Source organism: Sminthopsis crassicaudata, chromosome 1 (genome assembly GCF_048593235.1).
Source record: "Sminthopsis crassicaudata isolate SCR6 chromosome 1, ASM4859323v1, whole genome shotgun sequence".
NCBI classification, from domain to species: domain Eukaryota; kingdom Metazoa; phylum Chordata; class Mammalia; order Dasyuromorphia; family Dasyuridae; genus Sminthopsis; species Sminthopsis crassicaudata.
In genome coordinates, this window is record NC_133617.1 from 748950003 (window position 1) to 748974845 (window position 24843).

General features: G+C 37.5%; 2 protein-coding genes across 4 annotated transcripts in view; one reads left to right on the top strand and one right to left on the bottom strand.

Annotated features, from left to right (window-relative positions):
* Positions 1 to 1906, top strand: part of NME8 (NME/NM23 family member 8) — a 57109-nt gene extending 55203 nt beyond the window's left edge. For all 3 annotated transcript variants that reach the window (XM_074284478.1, XM_074284480.1, XM_074284479.1), the window contains one exon: positions 1312 to 1906. The gene's annotated coding sequence lies outside the window, so the exon portion shown is untranslated. The remainder of the gene's footprint in view (positions 1 to 1311) is intronic.
* Positions 1907 to 15373: 13467 nt separating this feature from the next.
* SFRP4 (secreted frizzled related protein 4) overlaps positions 15374 to 24843 on the bottom strand; it is a 14678-nt gene continuing 5208 nt past the window's right edge. Inside the window, exons 4-6 of the mRNA XM_074284481.1 lie at positions 21459 to 21657; positions 20553 to 20616; positions 15374 to 19199 (exon numbers count right to left, since the gene is read on the bottom strand). Of these exons, the coding sequence (XP_074140582.1) occupies positions 19020 to 19199; positions 20553 to 20616; positions 21459 to 21657 (443 nt within the window). The 3' untranslated portion in view covers positions 15374 to 19019. The remainder of the gene's footprint in view (positions 19200 to 20552; positions 20617 to 21458; positions 21658 to 24843) is intronic.

Consider the following 24843-nt stretch of genomic DNA (forward strand, 5'->3'; position numbering starts at 1 on the left):
ACGTCCAGAAAGCTAGCCCGAACGTTACAATCTCCCTATATAGTTTCATACATTTTTTCCTAATTCTGACCTCTAGAGTCAAGAAAAAGTCTAATCTCTCTTCTATGACAGAAAGAACCCTATCATATAGGGGACTTAATCTGAAAGCGATTTAAGTCCAACCCCCGCAAAAGTCCCATCATCTCTGTAGCCCAAATAAAAGGAAGCTATCTAGCTCACATGTCAGCCCTGCTCATTGAGTGATTCAGACCCACTCAGCATCTGCTGCCCAGTTGTCTGTTAACCGTGTCAAGACAAGGCAATCATCAATCGGGCAATGAGCATTTAAGTGATTACTTACTTTGTCAAATTCTAGGGACACAAGTTACAACAGAAACACAGCCTGTTCCTTCAAGGATCTCCAATTCTAATGGGGGAGCTATAATGAATAGTTGCAACATAATGAAAGAGATCTTGGCAGCTGGAAGGACAGATGGAAAAAGGCTCTTGCAGAAGATAGTTGAGCTGAATGTTCTGGTTCCTGGATTTGGGGATGCTCAGACTCAGTCCTCAGGCCATCCACATCTTCAGCCATGCTCTTTAGAACAAGACATTCCCCAAAGCCTAGTAATGCTAGTCTTGTTTCTTATCAGCAATTTTCCTACCAATTCAGCTCTGGAGGACTATGGAAAGATGATAAGATGGTTTCTTTCTGATGCTTCATTTTCAACTTTCTCTGTAACCTTGCCAAGTCCCTTCCCCTTTCTGGGCCTCAATTTCCCAATTTTTAAAATGAAGGGACCACTATTATGTAAAGCCTGATGTCCCTTCTTGCTCTAATATTCTGGGATTCAATGCTGTTGCCTGCTAAAGTTGGGCAGGGTGGCAATTGGAAGGAGTAAATTGAAAGGTTAGAGCAGTAAACCTAGAATTAGGAAGACCAGAGTTCAAATCCAACCTCAGACACTTTCTAGCTGTGGGACCTTAGTTGAATCATTTAACCATTGCCTGCCTCAATTTCCTCAACTGTAAAATGGGTTTATAACAGCACCTACCTCTCAGGATTATTGTGAGGAACACTTGATAATATTTGTGAAGTTCTTTGCATAATGCTTGGTGCACAGTAACACAAGTATTCATTCCCTTCTCCCTCCTCCTCACCTAGTTTCCCATCCCCAAAGCATGCTGAGTTTTTTTTTTTTTTTGTATGCAGATAAGTGGGAACTTGCTTTTTACTACTGCAGATAAGATATAAATATGAAAACAGACAGGAGTGATAAGGAATAGGCTGTCACGGAGACATTGTGAATCGCTTCATTTTTTCTTCCCCAGATCTCCCAGCAGATGTTGCTCCATTTCATCGGCATGTGCTACAGAAATTAAATATGGGGTGTACCTTCCTCCTGCAACAATTAGACAGCAGCCTCTTGGGGGTAAAGGAACAAAGATATCAACATAAATAAAACAAAAAAAATGAAACAATTCTCTCAAACAGGAAAAAAACTCAACAAACTTTTCCTGCCTTGGTTTTATGGGACAATTGCTGGGCCTTATAAACATAAAATAGGAAGTGATCAGTGTAGTGGTGAACATTAAACCCAGGCTGATGAGGTTATGAGCAAGATTGTAGAGAGAAAAAATAAAAAATGGGACAGGACGGAGCTCTGGGAGATACCTGGAGGCAGAAGGTGGGTAACAGACCTGCAAAGAGGGATCCAAGGGAAAAACAGAATTCCTCTTATCACTGCTGGCCGTAGATGACAGTACTGGTGTATTCTTCCATGATCATGTCTTTGAAATTGGAAAGTGAAAAAAAATCATCTCACAAAAATGATCTTCTTTAAGGTTAGGTTGGTGCAATTAACCACCAAAGTTCTTTCCTCTCATTCAGTTTGCTCCAGGAAAAATGTTAATACATATTTGAAGAGACACTTCCCGATACTTTTTTTTGAACTATCAAATTTTCCTACTTGCTTTGGAGTTAACAGTGTGACTTTGGTCAAGCCCTTCTCCCTTTCTGTGCCTCAGTTTTCTTCTCTGTAAAATGAAGAGATTGGAGTAGAATAGATGTTTCCAAATCTGTTTTCTAGCATTGATGATCTTTGATTCTATGATTCTAAATTAGTCAAAGAAACTCAAAGATCACTTCATTGACTCCCTTACAAGATTCACAGCAGATTGGGATCTACCATTTCTGACACACACTTGGGGATTTGACAAGTTACTTACCCTTTTGAGTTCAGTGACTTCAAGTTTAAGATGGAAATTAATAATGCCTCTGGTACTTTACTTTTCATGTGATTGTCACTGTTTTTATTTTGGGGTTTGGCTTGTGTGTGTAGGGAGATACCAATGAAGAGTCTTTCTCTCTCAATGCAGATGGGTGCCTGCCCTCCATCTTAACTGTCTGAGGCTGCAAAAGATTGAATGTTTTGCCCAGGGTCACATAGCTAGTATAGAAGCAGGACTCCATCATCATCATCATCCTTATTCAATAGTGTTTTGGTTCATCAACTTAGTGTTTCTACCTGGTTGGAATCATGTATCTGACCAACTGAAGAACTGATGCAGCCATTTCAATAGTCTCCCCAAGTAAAATGACATCATAATGTCTCACCAGTAGATGGCACATGCTGACCTAGTAAAAGCCCACGGGTGTGTCCATTTAGCACTTGTTTGGGAATAATAAATGGGAGAACCATTTATAGGATCCCTGGTTTTGAGCAGGATGGGATCATTTTACAGATGAAAACACTGAGATTCAGTGAGGTGAAATGGATTGATCTGAGTTGAGAGCATAGCAAAGGAGGTGTGGTCTTTGTGATCAGAGCCTGTAGGCTGAAAGCCCAACTCTACTGTATCCTCTCTGTGTGACCTGGGGCATTCTCTCTGGGCCTCAGTTTTCTCATCTGTACAATGAGAGGATAAGACTTGTTGACCTTTTAAGGTCTTTTCCAGCTGTAAATGCAGTAAGTTATAAGTTATCTATAGTTATAGATGAATAGAAAGAGTCAAAACTGGCATTCAAACACAAATTTTTCTTTTAAATTTTTATTGATACATTTTGTTTTTTCCATCATTTTCATTTTTGAATACATCCCTCCCTTCCCTGGTTCTTAATGAAAAGTAGTTTATAACATATTTAAAAAAATAAAAAAGAAAGAATTGGAAGGGAAATACAGTTTTACAAAATTAGCCAACTCATCAAGTGGGTCTGGAAGTATATACAGTATTTTAGATCTGTTACTCCATCTCTGCAAAAATGGGAGGGAAGAGGATTTTTTTTTTTTACTATTCCCTAGACATAAGCTTGTGAACCCACTAGATATAGCAATTCCTCTACAGTTGCTAACATTACACAATAGATTTTGACAGTTCCCAAACCACTTCTTTCATATTACTGAGTGGGGAATCATTTGCCCAGATTTACACAGGGATAGAATGACTAGAACATTAATCTTTTTTCTTGTTTTTCTTTGTTTCTTGTTTTATTTTTCTTGTTGTGCATGTATATTTATTTATTTTTAAAATATTTCTTTATGAATCATGTTGGGAGAGAAAAATCAGAACAAAAGGGAAAAATCACGGGAGAGAAAAAAAAAACAGAAAAAAAGAAGTGATATAGCATGTGTTGATTTACATTCAATCTCCATAGTTCTTTTTCTAGATGTAGATGGCGGTTTTTATCCAAAGTTTATTGGGATTGCCTTGAATCACTGAACCACTAAGAAGAAAGAATCTAGTCTTTCATAGCTGGTTATTGCATAATCTTGCTGTTGCTGTGTACAATGTATTCCTGGTTCTTGTTTTGCTGAGCATTAGTTCATGTAAATCTTTCCAGGCCTTTCTAAAATTAGCTTGTTTATTATTTTTTTATAGAATGATAATATTCCATTACCTTTACATACCACAACTTATTCAGCCATTCCCCAATTCATGGGTATCTACTCATTTTCCAATTCTTTGCCACCACAAAAGAGTTGCTACAAACATTTTTGCACATGTGGGTCCTTTTCCCTCATTTATGATTTCTTGGGATGTAGACCCAGTATTGGTACTGCTGGGCCAAAGGAGATGCACAATTTTATAGCCTTTTGGGCATAGTTCCAAATTGCTCTTCAGAATGATTAGATCATTTCTCAATTCCACCAATAATACATCAGTGTCTCAGCCTTTTCATTTGCTCTCCAACATTTATCATTATCTTTTCATGTCATCTTAACCAATTTGAGAGGTGTGAGGTGGTATTTCAGAAATGTTTTAATTTGTATTTCTCTAATCAATAGTGACTTAGAGTATTTTTTCCACATAGTCCTATGATGGCCATGTAGATGGCTTACTTTCATCATCTGAAAACTGTTCATATTCTTTGACCATTTATCATTGGGGAATGACTTATATTCTTATAAGTTTGACATAGGTTTTTTAAAATATGTTTTAGAAATAAAGGTTTTATCAGAAACACTTGCTGTAATTCTGCTCCCCCCCAGCTTTGTACCTTTCTTTTAATCTTGTTTGTGTCAATTTTGTTTGTGCAAAACCTTTTAAATTTGATATAATCAAAGTTGTCCATTTTGCATTTTATAATGTTCTTTACTTCTTCTTTGGTCAGAAATTCCTCCTTTCTCCAAAGATCTAATAGGCAATTGTTCTTTAAATGTTTGGTAGTAGAATTCATTTATAAATCCATCTGACTTTGGAGATTTTTTTTTTCCCCTAAGGGAGTTCATTGACCAATTTTCTTTTCTAAAATGGGACTATTCAAGCAATGTAGTTCCTTTTCTGTCAATCTGAGCAATTTGTATTTTTTTGTAAATAATCATTCATTTCCATAATTAGATTGTCAGACCTGCTAGCATACAGTTGGATAAAATTGCTTCTAATTATTGCCTTAATTTTTTTTTATTGTTGATGTTGATAGTTTGGCTTTTTCTTTCTTTTTCTAATCAAATTAGGCAAAAGTTTTATCTAATTTGTTGGATTTTCACAAAACCAACTCTTAGTTTTATTAATTAATTCAATAGTTTTCTTAGTTTCAATTTTATTAATCTCTTTTGAGTTTCAGAATTTCTAATTTTATATTTAATTAGGGAGTTTAATTTGTTCTTTCCTAGCTTTTTTAGTTTTATATCCAATACATTAATCTCCTCTTTCACTGTTTTATTCATGTAACTATTGAGAGATATAAAACTTTCCCTGAATCCCACAAGTTTTGATTCTTGTCTCATTTTTGTCATTCTCTTAAATGAAATTATTGATTGTTTCTGTTGTTTGACTCACTCATTATTTAAAATTAGATTTTAATTTCAAATTGCTTTTTAGTTGATCTTTCCTTGGGAGTTTATTGAATATAATTTGTATTGCATCATGATCTGCAAAGGAAGTATTTACAATTTCTATCTTTCTGCATTTGATTGTGAGGTTTTTATGCATATTACGAGGTTAATTTTTGTGTAGGTGCCATCTACTTCCAAGAAAAAGGTGTATTTCTTTCTGTCCCTATTCAATTTTCTCTAGAGAGCTGTCATATCTAGGCTTTCTAGTATTATATTAGCCTCCTAAATTTATTTCTTTTTTAATTTTGTGGTTAGATTTGTCTGATTCTGAGAGGGGAAGTTTGAGGTCCCTCACTAATATAATTTTGCTATCTACTTCTTCCTGTAACTGGCTTCTCTAAGACTTTCTATACCCAACTGAATGATTAATTTATTCCCTCTTTGAGCCCACACTGATGAGATTTAACTTCAGACAATGCTCACCCCACTCCCTTCTTTCCTTCTATTGTAATAGATCTTTTGTGTCTCTTCCTATGATCTAATTTGTCCCATTATACCTCTCCTTTCCTCTTTTCCCAGAACAGGTCTTTTCCCACCACATAATGTCTTTTTCTTTGATATCATCACATTAGAGTCCATTCACAACCACACTCTCCATCCATGTGATGCCCTCTTTAACTGCCATAATAACAGATACAGTTCTAAAGAGTTACCGATATTGTTTTCACATCTAAAAATGTAAATAGTTTGACCTTTAAATAATATATATTTCCCCATTTATCTTTCTATGTTTCTCTTGAGTCCTGTTTGAAGATAAAATTTTCTGTTTAGTTCTGTTTTTCAATAGAAATGATTGAAAGTCTCTTACTTCATTGAAAATCCATTTCCTCCCCTGAAACATGATGCTTAGTCTCACTGAGTAGTTAATTCTTGGTTCTAATTCAGGTCCTTTGCCTTCCAGAATATGGTATTCCAGATCCTCAGATCCGACATTGTCAGATTCTGAGTAATTCTGACTATTGATATTTGAATTGCTTTTGTCGGGCAGTTTGCAATATTTTTTCCTTGAGATCATAGTTCTTAAGTTTTGTGACAATGTTTCTTGTGGGTTTCCTTGTGGAATCTCTTTTCAAAGATGATAGATGGATTCTTTCAATGACTATTTCTCCCTCTAATTCTAGTAAATTAGGGCAGTTTTCCTTGATGATCTCTTGAAGAATACTATCCAGGCTCTTTTTTGGTCATGGCCTTCAGGTAAACCAATAATTTTTAAAACGTCTCTCTGGATTGGTTGTTTTTCCAATGAGGTATTTTACATTTTCTTCCATTTTTTTTCATTATTTTTAGTTTGTTTGACTGATTCTTGATGTCTCCGAGTCATTAGCTTCCATTGGCCCTTTCTAGTTTTTAATGAAACCAAGCCTCTGAACAGAGTCTGCTAGAATGAAACTACTCTCCAGCTCAAGATAAATTGGAAGGACTTCAAAAAAGGTCAGTCTCACTGGTATGAAATGGATGTTCAGCCCAGCTCCAGCTCAGATGGAGTTTGGGAAAGCCAGAGAGCATCTTAAACATGACAGATCAGTAACTTAGACCCTCAGTCCTAGTTCATTAGTGGAACAGAGCAGTGAGCAGTCCCCAGTGCCAGCTCAGAAAGCAAATTCTGAGAAATCAAACTGTATTCTGGGGAAAAAAGCAGGCAAAGCTACTCCCTGCAAACACAAAAGCCCTCTGTACTAGAAGTCAAGGTTCAAAGCTGCACAAAAAGCTTGAGACAGCCCTCCCTTTATACCAAGAGCAGAGCTCAACTGTAATAGTCACAAAAGAGGAAATATAAAAAAAAGGAAAGGTTATATAAAAAAAGGGAAAGGAAAGAAAATAAGAAATAGAAAAGAACTTTATCATAGAAATCTACTGTGGTGACAGGGAAGCACAAAACAGTTACTTAGATGAGGACAAAATATCCACAGAGGAAATCTCAAAGAGTGATGTGAATTGGTCTCAAGCCCAAAGAAGCTTCTTGAAAGGGCTCATAAGAGACTTCAAAAGGCAAATAAGAGGTAGAAGAAGAAAAAATAAGTGTGCAAGAGAGAGCCAATAGCTTGGAAAAGAAAGACAATTTCTTAAAAATGCAATTGGCTAAATGCAAAAAAGAAAGCCACTGAAAAAATAAATTCCTTAAAAAGCACAATAAGTCAAATGTCAAAAAAAATCCACTGAAGAAAATGATACCTTGAAAAGTAGAATTAATCAAATGGAAAAAGTGAAGAAAACCACACATCAAAAACTAGAACATAAATCTTACAGGAGTCTCCTCCAGGTATTGAAGGTTCTAGATTCTTCTGGGGTTCTGACTACTGGTGCAAGAAAGACTTTTGTATATTTGACCTCAAGATTTCTGCCCTGGGTTTCAGGCCTTCTTTTACTAATTTGGTAGTAGCATCTTCTAGAGATTTTGCTGCTTTGAGCTTCTGGTGAGATTCCCACTTCACTCACCTTGAAATCAGTCTGTCTCTCTCTCTCTCTCTCTCTCTCTCTCTCTCTCTCTCTCTCTCTCACCACAAATTACATCTACACTGCTTACTAATATGCCTAGATAATTCCAATTTTAAAATGAGGCTCTCTATAACTAGAATCTGTCATCCTTCCTAGCTATCATTTTATATTTTTCCTTTTTATAACCAAATTCTTTGGAAAAAACCACTTAGGGAAGATGATAGAATAAGACAGGAAATTATCAGGTTTTCCTAAATTCTCCTGCAAATAATTTAAGATAATGCCTCAAATTTAACTTTAAGGAGGTAGAAATAACTGAAAATTTATATAAAACACTTTTCCAACCTAAAACAACTAGGGGAGATGTTAGGAAATTCACTACCTCCCAGGGTTGTGGTCTGGCCCAACTGAAGTGCAGATTCCTCTGGAAAGATACACTGAATCAGCAAACAAGCCCTCTGCAGCTGTATCAGCACCAATCTCAGCTTCAGAAATTTTTACTCCATAGACAGTGTGGGATCAGATCACTAATTTGGGGAATATTTCAGGGCCCTCCATTAGCATTGGATGCATAGATCCAATCTGTCTGTGAGCAAGGCGCTGGTGAGTGTTCTCCATTAAGATATTAAGATATAATAAAAGCAAAAGAATGAAAAAAAGAGAGAGAAGAGAATGTGAAATTTCTATTACAAAAATGACTGACCTGGAAAACAGATTGAAGAAAAATAGTTTATGTTATAAAAATGTCTAAACCAGTACCTAGCCCCTATATACTTCAAGATATTATTAAGAATACTTTCCTCAAAAAATTTAGAACTAGAAGATAAACTAGAAATCAGAAACACTAATTACCAATTGAAAGAGATTTCAAGATGAAAAATTACAGGAACATTATAGCTAAGTTTTGAAGTTCCCAGATCAAGGAGAAAATAATACAAATGATTAGAATAAAATAATTTAGATACTGTGGATCCACAGTCATATAACACAAGTTTTAGCAGCATCTACAATAAAAGGTTGAATATGAAATTCTGAAAAGTGAAGGAGCTGGGTTTATAAGCAAGAGTAACTTACCTCACAAAGCTGAATATAATCCTGCAAGAAAAAATGGATATTTAGTGAAAGGCTTTTGAAGTATTCTTGAAGAAAAGACCACAACTGAACAAAAAATTGTTACCTACAAGAGTTAGAAGTATAAAAAGATAAATATGAAGGACTAATTATAAGGTTTAATAATAATAATAATGAATTTATAAGGTCAAATTATTACTTAAATAGGGAAATGTTATATGTAACAAAGGGAGAAAGTTTTTAGTTCCTTGCCACTACAAAAATGGCTGCCACAAATATTTATGTATGTTGATTTTCTTCTCTTTTTTGGTCTTGCTTGGATACAGATCCAGTAGAGACATTGTTGGATCAAAGGGCATGCACAGTTTTATAGCCCTTGGGCATAGCCACAAAATGTTTTCCAGAATGATAACATTTGAATGTAAATGGAATGAACTCACCCATAAAATGGAAATGGATAGTGGAATGAATTAAAAACCAGAATGTGACAATATATTGCTTAAAAGAAACATATTTTTAAATGTGAGAAATACACATAGAGTAAAAACAAAGATCTAGAGTATAATTTATTATACTTCGGCACATGCAAAAATGGGCGGTAGTAATCATGATCTCAGATAAAGTTAAAGCTAAAATAGATTTAATTAGGGAATAAACAGGGAAACTATACTATAATAAAAGTACCATACATAATGAAATAATAATACTAAATCTATATGCACCAAATGCTGTGATATACACATTTTTAAAGGAAAAGCTTAATTAATGGACAGCTGAAAATGTATAGCAAACTACAATATTGGGGGAATTAAACCTTCCCCTCTCAGAACAAGATAAATTTAACAACAAAAGAAATCAAGGACAGAAAGAGTATCTTGGATAAGCTACCTATGAGATATATCTGGAGAAAATTGAATGTGAATAGAAGGAAATATACCTTTTTTTTTTTTGATGGTAAATGGTTCCTTTATAAAAATTGGCCATATATTAGAACATAAACTTCATAGTTAAATGCAGAAAAGCAGAAATATCAAATTCATCCTTTTCAGATCATAATGCAATATATTTAATAGGGAATATGGAACACAAATTAAAAATTAATTGGATAGCCTTGGGATGGAAAATGTCATCTGTCTCCAGAGAGAGAACTATGGAGACTGAATGCAGATCAAAGCATACTATTTTGACATTTTCCCCCTTTTCTCTTGTGGTTTTTCCCTTTTGTTCTGAACTTTCTTTCACGGCATGACTAATATTGAAATATATTTAAAATGATTGTACATTTATAACTCATCAGACTGCTTGCTGTGTTGGAGAGAGGGGAGGTAAGGAAGGGAAAGAGAAAAAATTTGAAACTTAAAATCTTAGAGAAATGAATGTTGAAAACTATCTTCTTATGTAATTGGAAAAATAAAATACTGTTAAGAAAAAAAAAATTAATTGGAAACTAGCCTAATCTTAAAATACAAATGGGTTAACAAGCCATAGAAACAAAAATACTTTTAGCAAAAAGAATGATAATAATAAGACAACATACCAAAATTTATAGAATGCAGCTAAAGCAGTAATCTAGAGATTTAACTGAAAAGATAATTGGAGCAATAACTTTAGCAAGTAGCAGAATATAAAATAAACCCACATAAATCATCAGCATTTCTACATGTCATGCAACAAAATACTACTAGAAGGGATAGCAAGAGATACACAATTTAAAATAAGTATAGACAGCATAAAAAATCTAGGAGTATACCTGTCAATACAAACTTAGGAACTATATGAACATAATTATAAAACATTACTTCATACAAATAAATTCAGATTTAAATATTTGGAGAAATAATCATTGTTTATGGATGGGTAGAGCTAATATTAAAAATGAGAATTTTACCTAAAATCTATCCAATGTCATCTCAAATTCACAATTTTTTTTATTGAGCTGGAAGAATAACAACATTTATTTGGGAGAATAAAAGGTCAAGGACATCAAAGGAATTAATAAAAGGAAATGTAAAGAAAGGAAGTGTAGCAGTACCAGATTGTGTTATAATAACTGTATAATAAGATGGTAATTATCAAAACTATCTAGTACTATTTAAGAAATAGAAACATTTACCAGTGGAACAGAATAGACATACAGTAAACAATGGTAAATTATTATAGTAAGGTTGTGTTTGAAAAATATAAATTAGCTTTTGGGATAAGAATTCACAATTTATAAGAAAAAAAGTGTGGGGAGAAATTGGAAAGCAATCTGGCAGAAACTAGATATAAACCAGTATCTTGCACTATTTACTAAGATACAGTCAAAAAAAGGATACATGGCCTAGAAATAAATGGAGAGGTAAGTAAATTAGAAGAATATAGAACATATTGCCTATGAAATTTATGGATAGAAAAATTTATGAATAAACAGAGTACTGTGAGATGTAAAATGGATAATTTTTATTATATTAAATAAAAAAGTTTGTTACAAATATAGCTAGGTTAGAAGGAAAGCAGAAAATTGGGGGAAGCTTTTCTATAGACAATTTATCCAAGAAAGATCTTATATTTCAAAAGCATAGAGAACTTTGTCAAATTTATAAGAAGATGAGTTTGTGAAGTCCAGGTTAGCACCCTGGATGCCTTAGAATCAGCCAGAGTCAGGATAAGCAAAAGTCCTTGGTCTTTATTTTTGGTCTTTAGGGGGAGAAGTGAAGGAAATGCATGCAAGCTCTCCACCATTTCCTTTCTCCTCATCCATAGCCTAAATGACCCTGGCTTGTCTTATTCCACCCCCTAATCCCTCCTACAATTATCTGTATACACCAAAAGATTGAGCCAGCACAGAATAGTGAGAAGGGCCATTTTCCAAGTATATGCTAATAGAGTATTGTCCAATCAGTAATTAGCCTTAAGTGCTCAGTTGTCTGATTCCAGTGCATGTATTCAGAATTTCAGCCTTTCACAATGAGTCATTTTCTCAACTGACAAATTGTCAAAGGATATAGGTAGGCATTTTTTGGATGAAGAAATGAAAATTATTTATACTCACATGAAAAAGGCTCTAAATCATTATTAATATAAAGTAAAATAACTTTTAGATATCATGTCACTTATCAGATTGGCTAAAATGATAGAAACAGAAAATGACATTTTAGAGGGAATGTGGAAAAATTGAGACACCAATTGTGGAACTGAAGAGGTTAAAAGAGATAGCCCAAGACACAAATGATTAACAGAGAAATTCCTGTCTTAGAAGAGGTTAAAGGAGATAACCTAAGACACAAATGATTAATAGAATTGTACCTCCTTAAGAGAAATCCCTCTCTTATTTACAAGTCTCTCAGGAACTTCTTTGATATACAAACATCTCTATATCCAAAGGAAGCAGAAAAAGTCCTTTTCAAATACAAACTTTGTTTTATGTTCCTATTTGTGTATAAAATGAATCTCCAAAATTCTATTCCTTGCACTAGGCTTTTCTCTGCCTTGTGCGCGCTGACTTTGCTGCAGTATCCCCTTTCAGGCAGTCTGGCCTTTCTCCCTAGAGGCCAATTGCCTGTCTATCCCTTTCCTAATCAATAAAGATTTTGTTTTAACACAGCATTGAATAGCGAATTCATTTGCTAAACAAACCTGGCCTTTGGTACTTTGGGAAGGAGAGAGAGAGAGAAATAATCAGACAGCCAGAAAGGACTGACCCATCTGCCTTAGAGCATCATTTTCATCCTCATCAGAACTATGAACTGATCCAACCATTTTGGAGAGCAGTCTGAAATTATGATCAAAGAGTTATAAAACTCTTCTCTGTCCCCACCTAATAGTATTTTTTTCTGAATACATGTAAAGATAGTTTTTAAATTTTATATTTTAAAAGATTTTGTTGCTTTTCCTCCCTCCCTTCCATCTCATCCACCTCAAAATACTGAGAAATCAAGCAATCCAATATAGACTATGCATGTACAATCAAGTTAAACATAGCTGTATAATAGTCATGTTGTAAAATAAGAATCAGAGCAAAAGGAGGGAAAAAAAAACAATGAGAAAGAAGAAAAAGAAAAAAAATTTAAAAAGTAAAACCAGTATGCTTTGATCTGCATTTAGACTCCATAGTTCTTTTTCTGGATGTGGATGACATCTTCCATCACAAATCTTGGAATCTGTGTATTCTTTGACCCAGCATTGCCACTATTAGGTCCATTTTCCCAAATGAAGGGAAAAAAAAGCAAAGGAACTTATATGTTCTAAAATATCTATAGCAGCTCTCTTTGTGGTGGCAAAGAACTGCCCATCAATTGGAGAATGTCTAAACAAGTTGTGGTATATTATTATGATGGAATACTACTATGCTATAAGAAATGATGAGCAGGTTGATTTGGGGGGGTATGTAAGTACTTTTATGAAATAAGCAGAACCAGGAAAATACTATGACTAATTTTTTTTTGAAGAATTTTGTGAATCATTAAGCTATTCTAAGTATGATAAATATTCAAATCAACACAAAGGACCCAAGAAGGAAGATGCTTCCACCTCCAGAGAAAGAACTGAGAAATAGAAGTATACATGGTAAAGTTTTGCATATGTACATATCTGTCTGTCTCTGTGTCAAATGATGGTCTTCTCAGTGCCAGGTGGGGAGACAGGAAGGAAGACAGTTTGGGACTTAAAATGTAACAAAAAAAAAATTAAATAAAGAAAAAAGCCTTCCAGACTATTTCTAAATTTTCATTTCCCACTCTCTTCCCAGGGGTTGAAATCTTCCATCCAATAAAGATCTTCCCTTCAGGGTTATTGATTATCTCCTAACCGCTAGAGCCAATGGCCTTTCTCAATCCTAATACTTTATTACCTCTTTGTAGAACCCGATTCTATTATTGAGCTCCTTCTCCTGGATACTCTCCTTCCCTAGTTTATAATACAGTTCTCCTCTCTGATTATTCCACATTTTTTCTTTTTTTGGGAGGCAATTGGGGCTAACTGATTTGCTCAAGGTTACACAGCTAAGTGTTGTGCCTGAGATCAGATTTGAACTCATATTCTCCTGCCAGTCTTCTATCCACCACACAATCTAGCCACCCCACTCTCAGCCCCCCCCCCCCAATTGCTTCATCCATTTCCTGTCTCTCAGTCATGAGTGTCTCCAAGGCTCTATCTTGGGCAGTTTTCTCTTCCCTTTCTCTACATCCTCTCAATAACATCACTACTATGAGTTTAATTATCCTTTTTAATGTAGATGACTCCCAGATATCTTTCTCTTGAGCCCCAGTTGTACACTCCCAGGAGCATATCAGATATTTATAAGCTGATGCTCTACAAGGATCTCAAATTTAAAATGGAATTTATTTTTCTTCCCAAATCAGCCCTTCCAGCCTTCATCTTTTTAAATGAAGGCACTACCATATTCTCAGCCCTACAGTCATCCTCCACTCCTTTCTCTCAAGGCATTAATGCAATCAGTTGCTAAATCTGGTCTTGCCTCATTATTTACATATTGATAGATAGCCAGAAAGAAAATGATTTGGACCAAAGAAAGCAAGACATTTCATACAATGGAAGTCACTTTTGAAAGTCCCTCCACTAAAAAAAAAAAAAGGCCATCCTAGAATGAGCTCATGTGAGTTCTGGGTTGAGTCTTTAGTACAAATATGATCTCGGTATCATCAGAAACCTACCTTAAGGTCCATCATGTGAGGGTGGCCCATGGATCAGTTGGGATGGTGGAATAAATTTGGACTAATAGGATAAAAACCCCTCCAAGACAAGGACTGGTTCATTTTTACCTTTGTGTTTAATCTCCTAGCCTGTGGCCAGTACAAATGTTTACCGACTTTGTTTACTGTGACAGAATGTTGTTTACTGTGACAGAATGTAACCTTGGAGTAGTAACACTTTATCCAAATGTTATCTTTTAGGTTCATTTAATGGGGAAATCCTCACTAAAAGATTTCTCTCAAGTAGAATAGTAACAACAACAAACTACTTCCCTTCTCAGGTGCCTTGGACTTTATCAAAGGAGATTTAGTTGTAGAAGGAAACTTTGCACATTAAAAATAGCTCACAATGTTACTTTTAGGTATATTTTTTTCTATTAGGTATACACACTGTTTCCCCTAACAGTATGTAAGCTCTATGGCAGACTTGGTACTGTTTCTTTGTATCCCCAGTGATACAAAGATATACATAGTGATATACATAGGAGGCTATGAATAAAATCTTGATTGCTTAGAGTGCTTGCTTTAAGACTCACAGAGCATCTTTTATAATATTCTCACATTTGTCCCTGACACCGACTGAGAGAGGTGAGTTTTGCACCAGAGAAATCAAAGCTTGGGGAGGTCACATGACTTATTTGCCCATGGTCACACAGCTAGGAAGTATTTGATGTAGCACCTGCATCCAGGGCTACCTGATCCTGAGGCAGCACATTCCTCTTGCCATCTCGACTTTCCTCCAAACAAGATTCCTACTCAGCCCAGAACCTGACCAATCTTCTCTTACCATTTTATTTACTTTGAAGTACTGAAATAAAATGTTTCCAATAACACTCAATTCAATAAGCATTTACTAAATACTAAGGGTTAGGAAATGTGCAATGGACAAGGTGTCAGGGAGAAAATAAAAAGAACCTCACTAGCACTTACTTTGGAATAGCAAAATCATCTGTACATAGATAAGTAAACACATGAAATTTAAAGTAATTAGGAGGGGGGAGAGGAAAGGGAATGGCAGTCCCAACTCGAGAGATGACAGAATTTCTGAAGGACATTCTCCAAGGTTGGGATAAAGTTGGGGAAGGGGGGAGAGAAAATCTTTGCAAAGGAATAGAGTCTGGACATAAGGTATTTTAACACCAGGTAGGCTTTTAAACTAACAAGGTAAAAAGCAGTGTATTGGGATGGATTCTTATTTGCTTCCAATGTTTGGGAAAGCTATCAGAAGCTTTTCTTGTCCCTAAGAGAATAGATGGAGGATTTTGGGGAAAGGAATTCTCAACTCAGTTGTGTCCTTTGGTCCATTAAACTATAATGATGGGGTGGTGAACTTGCTGAGAGTTTGTATCCTTTGAATAGGAAGAAAAATGAGATGCTCAGAGAATGAGAAGACTGTAGAACAGGAAGGCATCTTGGGAAGTGGCTTGTGACATTGTTCTCAGTTTCTTGATGGGGAAACTGAGGATTATGTTGGGAAAGGAACATCTCTTCCTCATGACTATAAAAGTAGCTACTGGCAGAGCCAAGAGGAGGACCCAGGTGTTCTTTAATCCAATTCTGTTCTCATTGTACCAAACTGACTCATGAGGAAACTGCTTCTCTGGATTCTTCAGCCAGGAGAGGTGAAAAGGCAGCTCTTAAAGGGATATGCCACTAGTGTAAGGTTGTGTGTGTGTGTGTGTGAGTGTGAGTGGTAGAAAATAGCCAAATCTCAAGTAGATCTAGTCCCATCTTTCTCCCTTTATTTGTCCCTTTTCAAACACTAGCTCCCCTTAGCAGAAGGAATAGAAAGGAATAAAATATTTAAGCAATAATATACAATTCCGATTATGTTGCCAGGAACACCTGGTGTGGTAGAGAATGCAGAACTTGGAGCAGAACGAATGGGCCTCCAGCTCTGGTAGACATTGGCTGTGAGGTTCTCCGATCTCTTAAAACAGTCAGGTGAAGAAGCGACCCCTGACATCTGTGACACATACTAGCTCTGAAGTCCTGGAAATTCCCTTAATTTCTCCATGGCAGCAGAGCAAACAGTCTGCTCTGGTAGAAGGCAACCATCTCTTTAATGGAAGCTGTCTGTGCCAGCGAAATAGCAGGCAGAGGCCATCTGTTTGCTGGTAGGTCGAGGGGGCTTCTTTTATAGCTATGGGATGGGGAGATGGCCACTGGTGTGTTAGATTCTTACTAAGTGCTAATGAGATAATGAGATATTAGGTTCTTACTAAGTGCTTAAGTCGGTACTTTCTTGTTCCGGCCTTTACTAGTTTTACTTGTGAACTCCTGGGGAGGCGCTTGCATGGTTAGGAGGAGCAAGTTCATTGGTTGAAGTAATTTTTCCCAGAAGCCCTTGCGTTATCCCATGCCCATTCTCTGGGAGGATAAAAGAGGGCAGCACTCGAGAGATAAAGAGTCTTGTCTGGACCAGACTTGAGGCTGCTCTCTGGAGGAAAGAAGAGTCTCTGCTCTAGGCCAGAGAGTGATCGGCAGTCTCTGGAGACAACAGCACATTACACTGGTGTTTCTTCCAGCTCAAGATTCTGGTCCAAAACCAAGATATGCTGCTACCTCTGGTTAGTGGCCATACTGTCACCTCACTGAAAAACTCATTTTTCCACTGCGGGGTCAGATCATGGCTTCCCCTGTCCTCCAGAATCTGCTTTAAGTATACAGGATCAGAAGGAGGAGCTATCTCTCTCTCTTCAGCCACTTTCACTGAAAGCCTATGCTCACCACATTGGGCTGATAGGTTTAATTCCACTTTGGACACTCATAAACTATTTTTTAAAAAGATTATCCTGCAAAATAAGGGCTTTTCCCTTTCTACTGGGAGAGGGGGGAGAAGGAATAAGAATACATCTTGCCAGTTATGTGTGGGGCAGCCCCATGCAGACTCTCAGTGCTACTTTTGAGTTTTTCAAGCTACAAAGATCCTGTCTAGACTATATCACTGTTGTGGGGCTGCTTCAGAACCCCGAGTCTTCCAATTACAAATCACCAATACACAAGAAAAGCCTCTTTTCAGATGCTTTGTAGCCAGACTTTGTCTATTGAGGTGCTCCCAATGGCTAGGGACAGAGCTGGACCCAACCTCATGGGAGCTGGCCTAGCCCTTATAACTTAGGCAGGAATATCAAAGGAACAGGAACTTTACCCACTGGAGATATTCAAGAAATATTTGCTATTCATAGGAGAATGTAAGCTCGTTGGAGGTAGGAATGATTTCATTTCTCTCTTGGTAGCTCTAGTGCTTACCATTCTGCTAAGCACATTTCCCCCCCTATTCAGGATCTTTAATTTTATCCAGGTAGGAGGTCCCTCTATTCAATTCAGATCAATATCTTCTCTAAGACTAGAATCTTGAAAATTATCTAGAACATTGCAAAGTTGAATAGCTCATCTGGAATCACAGCCAATATGTGCCATAAGTGACAGTTGAATCTAGATCTTCTAGGCTCTGAGATGAATTCTCCGGTCACTATGCCATGGGTAATTATGGACCCACACACATTTGGTGCTTGATAAACATTTAATTAAATTTACTTCCTTGGGTCCCCTCTACCTCTGCACAGATCCATGGCCCTGGACCCCCGAGGCAGCAAACACTTCAGGTGGAATTTCAATCCAGGACATCCCTGCTGATGTCTCAAGATGAGCTATAGCCTCTTTTTCTATTTTTGGGCCAGAATTAGATTTGAAAAGCAATCTGGTTATCCCTAACAAACTATCCCATCTTACTTTGTACACTTAAAACATTTATAATGTTTGGAGTTCTCCCACTGTAGGCAAGGTTGCCTCAAGAAATGGGGGCCCCCCTCATTGGAGGTCTTCAAGTCCTTTGGGGAATGTTACGATGGGGTTTTTGCATATTGGTTGGATGAGACATTCTGAAGTGTTGTGATTCTTAAAATTATGGAACAACTTCATTACACACGGAAAACAGTAACAACCCACCATATCTCATAGAGCTCTCTGAAATATTATATCATTCCTTCCTAGCTCTTGCTTCTTTTACAAACAAGTATTCAGCGGTCCTGTTTACAGACTCCAGTTAAAATCCTAACTGTAGAAGCTAGCCTGAAGTAAGATGCATTTTTTACAAACTTAAAGAGTTTGGCACATTATACCATTCGCATATGGAGCCATCACCAGGAACTGCAATGTCCTCCATTCTTCATCCTCCCCAGTGACGGGAGTTCCCTTCTGCTGTGCTCTCGAGACTATTTACATGGCTGCTTTGGCAATGAGAAGCTTTGCCCTTCTGCTCAAATCCTCCTCAAGCACCCATGCAGGTACCGACCTGGAGCTATGGCTTGCGTGGCTAAGCATGAGAAAGCAAACCTTGGATAGTAAAGTACTAGGAAACACAATCTGCAGAGGACTGAGGCCATGCCCAGTCTCTAGGGTGCTGGGCGTATGGCTTTGGGCACATAGTCTTGGGCATATACCCAAAGGAGGCATGGGACTCCGTCATGGCTGAAAGTCTTTGATGGAAGAAACTGCAGGCTCACCCCCTCTGGGGTTTTGGTCGCTTGGGGGCACTCCTGGCTTTGATGCTCTTTTGAGGGCCCACAGGCCGGGGAACGAGGGGCTTTCCCTTGGCTTTGGGAGGGCCACTGCGGCTGGTCCGTCCAGGAGTTCCTTTCGAAGTCGTTCGTAGCTGCTCCTGTAGTCTCTCTTCCCATTGCTGTAGAGACAATTTTGAAACATAAGCTTGAAGCTTGTGTTACTAATCAGTGCGTAGCTCTCCCTTTCATATAAAGTCAAGAACATGGGAACATGGCCTCATGTCATATATATATTTTTTCCTGTTCACAGTCCATTTTCATTTATTTCCATTTTCACAGCTTGTGTTCTAGATGGGCAAGGTCACCAGGAGTCTGACCTTTGGGTGAATGGGGCGCTGCCAGCTCTTAGACTATGTTAAAGACTGTTACTTTGGGATCTATACTAAACAGGGATCTCAACTTGATTTTTATAGATCCCCAAAGTATTCATGGAGAGATATTAGGAGTCTAGGAAGTAGGAGAAAAAATTACTGACCTCTGACTGAAACTTAATCTTTCCTTGAATTATGAATATAAAAATTCCTCATCTGAAAAGGGTTGGAATAAGCTTCCCTAGACTGCCAAAAGAGTCCAAGCCATAGAAGAGACAAAAACACTTGCCCCAGACATTGCTAGGATATTAACATATCGAGCCATCACTATAACTTTTGGTCTGTGGCACTCGCACCCACCCAGGCTCCCAGGTTTGACTTTAGCCTCTCTCTAAAATCCCAAATCTGGAGGGTTGGAGAGCTCTACCAATTCCGTCACTGTTATGTATGTCCTTTCTGCTTAATAAAAGTGTGTTGAAACAAAGCAGGAAAAGAAAGTGGGAAACTAGATTTTTTTTAAAAAGTACACAACTCAAAAAAAAATCTCAATTCCTGTCTTTGAAGTCTGCTCTCCATCCATTAGGTCACACTACCTTTCAACGTAGGGATCTTATCACAGATGGGCAACACAGAGATGAATGATCAAAACCTATAAAGTATCTGTGTGGCGATGTCTTTTTCCTTCCACATATTCCCCTATGCCTCCCTGTTTATATCCCCACAACATCCAACACATATACTACACACACACACACACACACACACTCACTCACACATGCTCATACATACACATACACATACACACACACACACTCACATTCACATACACACACTCACACATGCTCACACATACACACACTCATACATACACACACATACACACATGCTCTCACACACACACTCACATTCACATACACACACTCACACATGCTCACAACACACACTCACATTCACATACACACATTCACACATACTCACATACACACACACATACACACACACACTCACTCACATTCACACACACACATGCTCACACATACACACACATACACACACTCACACATACATATACACACACATACACACACACACACACACACACACACACACGGCACACAAACTTCCTTCCCTTCTCTGCCACCTGCTACTGGTCATACTTACTATAAACCTTTTCCCCAGCTGGTCTTTCCATTTTTCCACCAGGCAATTTTCAAGAAGCATCATCCTGAAACAAAATGTTAATGAAACAAAGTGCCATGAATGTGTCTATCTAGTCAGAATTTGTAAAGCTACATCTACTGTAAACTTTACTAGGGAGCCCCACAATTCTCCCTCTCCCCTCCCAGCAAGCAGCAGCAGCCATGAAGCATTCCTATAGAATTTAAATACATAACACTTCCAAGATGCTTCATATCTCATTCCATTGGCTGGATGCTGTTTCTTCAGGAGAGGAAACTGAGGCTGAGATAAGCAAGGTAACCAATCAGATTCCAAGCCCAGGTCTTTGCCTCTATCACTCCAGCTAAGCCCTGTGGAGGTCTCTGCTTTCACACATTCTAGGCCTAGGGTGTTGAGACCTCCCCCCCTCCAAAATGATCTTGTATCTCTTTTAAAAGCACCAATATTTATCCCTGTTGTTTCCTCTAATAGGACACAAGTTCCTTGAGGGCAGAGAGAATTTTATTTTTGTCTAAAAAAACTAAAGAGAATGCTGGGCATATAGCAGGCACTTAATAGATGCTGATTGATTGATTGATTGACACAGAATGAGGAAAACATCCAAGCAAGTCAGAGTAGGCTTCTTGAAGGGAGTACGAGCTAAAACAACTGCTTAAATATATTTTGTATTTAAAGTTTGGAGTTTTCCACCACATAATCAGTCAATCAATAAGCACTTATTAAGTGCCTACTATGCACCACATAACATGCTAGTTGCTTAATAACAAAGACAAAAGTGAAATTGAAAAAAAGTCATATCTAAGCACACATTAACCCTTCCATTTTTAAAAAAATGAACAGATGCCCAAATCCACCTTCTCCCTGCTCTCCCTTCCTGCTTATAATTACCTTGAACGCCATTCATAGCACATGATGAGAACGTCTTGGTGGGGCAGGATGTGTGGACATTGACAGGAAGAGTTTGTCACAAGAGGCACCTGAGTCCGGGGAATGGGTGACAAGGACTTGAAAATCTCCTTTACGTCTACGACTGTGGTGACTTCATGGCAGCCAGTCCTTTGCACTGCTTTGATTTTGGCATGAATCACTGCAATTCAAAAGATACCATGAGCAATCCTTAACACTCACCGATGTGATTATTGTCACTTCTCTGGGGCCTGCAAGTTCTGCTCACATTTCCAAGTGACTTTCAGACATCCTTAACTGGATATCAAGTAGATTTCGCAAGACAAACATGGGCAAAATAGAACTCATTAGCTTTTTCTCTAAATCTTCCCCACTCCCTACCATCTCTTTTACTATTAAGGGCACCACCATGCTCCCAGTCTCAACCTAGGAGGCATTCTGGATTCCTCACTCTCATCCCCCCATATCCCAGCTGAAGACCATTTGACTTCACTTTTGCAACATCTCTCAAATATGCCCATTTTCTTCTCTTGACACTTCATCCACTCTGATGTAGGCCCTCACCACTTTATGCCTGAATTGTCTATGTCTGCCAGACATAGGGGTTTCTCTGCCCCAAGTCTCCCCCCACTCCAATCCATTCTCCACTCAGCCCCTAACGCCATTTTTCTAAAGCTCAGGTATCACCCTGTGCTTTCTCTATTCAATAAACACTAGTAGCTCCCAGTCTTTTTATATCTTACTTAACAGCTGCTCTTAGAACCAGGGACACTGATCTCCTCAATGTTTCATGAATAAGATATTTCATCTCTTAGCTCTAGGCATTTTCTCTGGTTTTCCCCCATGCCTAAAATACTCTTTTTCCTCATCTTCTGTCTTCTCTGGCTTTCTTTAAATCCTAATTAAAACCTCATCTTTACATAAGGTCTTTCCCAATTTATCTTAAATTTCTACCTTAATTATTTCTGATTTTCCTTTTATGTAGCTTGTATGTACATATTGGTTGTCTTTCCCATTAGATTGTAAGTTTCTTGGGAGCAGGGACTGTCTTTTGTTTCTCTTTGTATTCTCTATCCTTAGCATAGTGTCCATTACTGTTTATTTACCTACTGGCTTTTTGCTTGTGACTTTCCCCAAGCCTTTCAAATAGATTACTTTAAATTTTCCCTGTATGTATTTTATTTGTAGGGCACAATAGGTAGAGTGCTCAGGAAAATCTGACTTTAAATCTGACCTCAGGCACTAACTAGCTGTACCTGTGATTCTATTTGCTTAATTTCCTCATCTATAAAGGGAGCTGGAGAATGAAATGGCAAAGAACTCCAGTATCTTTGCCAAGAAAACCCCAAATGGGTGATAAAGAGTCAGACATAAATAATCAGCTACACAACAACAATTGTATTTGTACATAGTTGTTTACCTGCTGTCTCAGAATCTGAACTTTTTGAGGACAAACACAGTGCTTCTGCCCTTTGGGTGAGTGTGCCCCTAGTGCCCTGCCCATAATACTTGCTTAATAAAAACTTGTTGACTCTATTTTTTAATGTCAATATTTTGTTGGGACAATTTGAATATCTGAAGATGGAGATCACTAGAGGAAATGTAGAGGTATCTGGTAGGTGTGAGCTCTCTGCAGTGTACAGCCAAAAAGGAATAAGACCTACAACAAAGGCTGCCCTTAGGGGAACTTCCAATAGGGGGTCATGAAGGATAGGACATGACTGAAAAAGTGACTAAACAACATTATCTAGTAGGCACTTCTAGTTTTCCTCCCAGGAATACCATTTCACCTGGAGAGAGACAAAAGGACCCAATATTTTCTGGGCCTATAATCTTAGATCTTAATCTTAATCTCTTCCTGATGCCAGATCAACTGCAGCGCCACCTAGCTGCCTACATGCATATATGCACAAATTTATAAACATTCATATACAAAGTATAACATATTTAGCTTCATCCACTGAGACTGTTTCCTCATATGATCTACCTCACAGGACTATCCTGGGGAAAGTCCTTTGTAATCAAGAACCTTGAGGCAAGGACTTTTTAGGGTAAAGTTAAGTCAAGAAGCATTAATTAAGCACTTATTGTATGTCAGGCACTCTGCTAAATGCTGGGGATATAAAAAAGTAAAAACCAGCCCCTGTCCTCCAGGATCTCAGATCTTAACAGGGGGAACAACATATAGATAAATCTCTGGACACAAGACTTATGTTGAGAGGAAAGTATGCTGAGAGAGTGCCCCAGCAGGTGAGGACATGGGTTGAGGGGGAAAGGAATTCCCAAAGGCCTCCTGCATTTGTCTTTATTTTCCTAACTTTTACCACAGTCCCAGGTACTTAATAAATATTGATTATAAGCTATAATGCACTTCTGTCAGTATCCAAAGTAGCAAAAAAATTTTTACCCAGCACATTTTTGGGGAACATGTATCATTTTAGAACTACAAGGAAAATGTGGAAAGTGTCAAAAACAGCTTTCAAATGCAAAAGTAACTTACTCTTTCTGCTTGTAGACATTTGAACATTTTAATTTATATTCAAATAATGATAGCCTAATACTTTAGTTATCATGACTAACCAAAATTCCTAGTAGAGATTGTAAGGGGCGCGAATTTAAAGGCCCCTTACAAGAGATAGCCTAGGATTCCCCAAAGTCCTGTGACCTCCACATGATAACAGTTTGATCGCTATAAGAAGTAGCCTTCTGATTGAGAAAATACACAATAATGATGAATTCAGAGATAGCTTTAAATAAATTTACATGTCTCCTCTCACATATATTTTATAAGGACTTATCCATATGCAGTTCAAAATATGTCTACAGAAGGACTTGGATTCAAAAAGAGCTGATTTCAAATTCTGACCCAGATACTTAGTAGCTATATGTACTTGGACAAGTCACATTCTTTCTGTCTAACACAGATTTCTCTTTGGTTAAGTGGGCATCATAAGAATACATACCTCCAGGGTTGTTGTAAGGAGCCAATGAGAACACAAACACATTGTTGTTATTCAGTTATTTCAGTTGTGTCTGTCTTTGTCATTTGGAGTTTTCTAAGCAAAGATACTGGAATGTTTTTCTACTTCCTTCTCCAGCTCATTTGACAGACGAGGAACTGAGGCAGACAGGTTTAATTGACTTGCCCTGGATCACATAGCTAGGAAATGTTTGAGGCTATTTTTGAACTCAGAAAGATGACTCTTCCTGATGCCAAATCAACTGCAGCGCCACCTAGCTGCCCACATGCATATATGCACAAATTTACATTCATATACAAAGTATAACACATTTATAAATTATACACACACACACACACACACACACACATATATATATATAGTATAACATTAGAGTGCCATAAGAC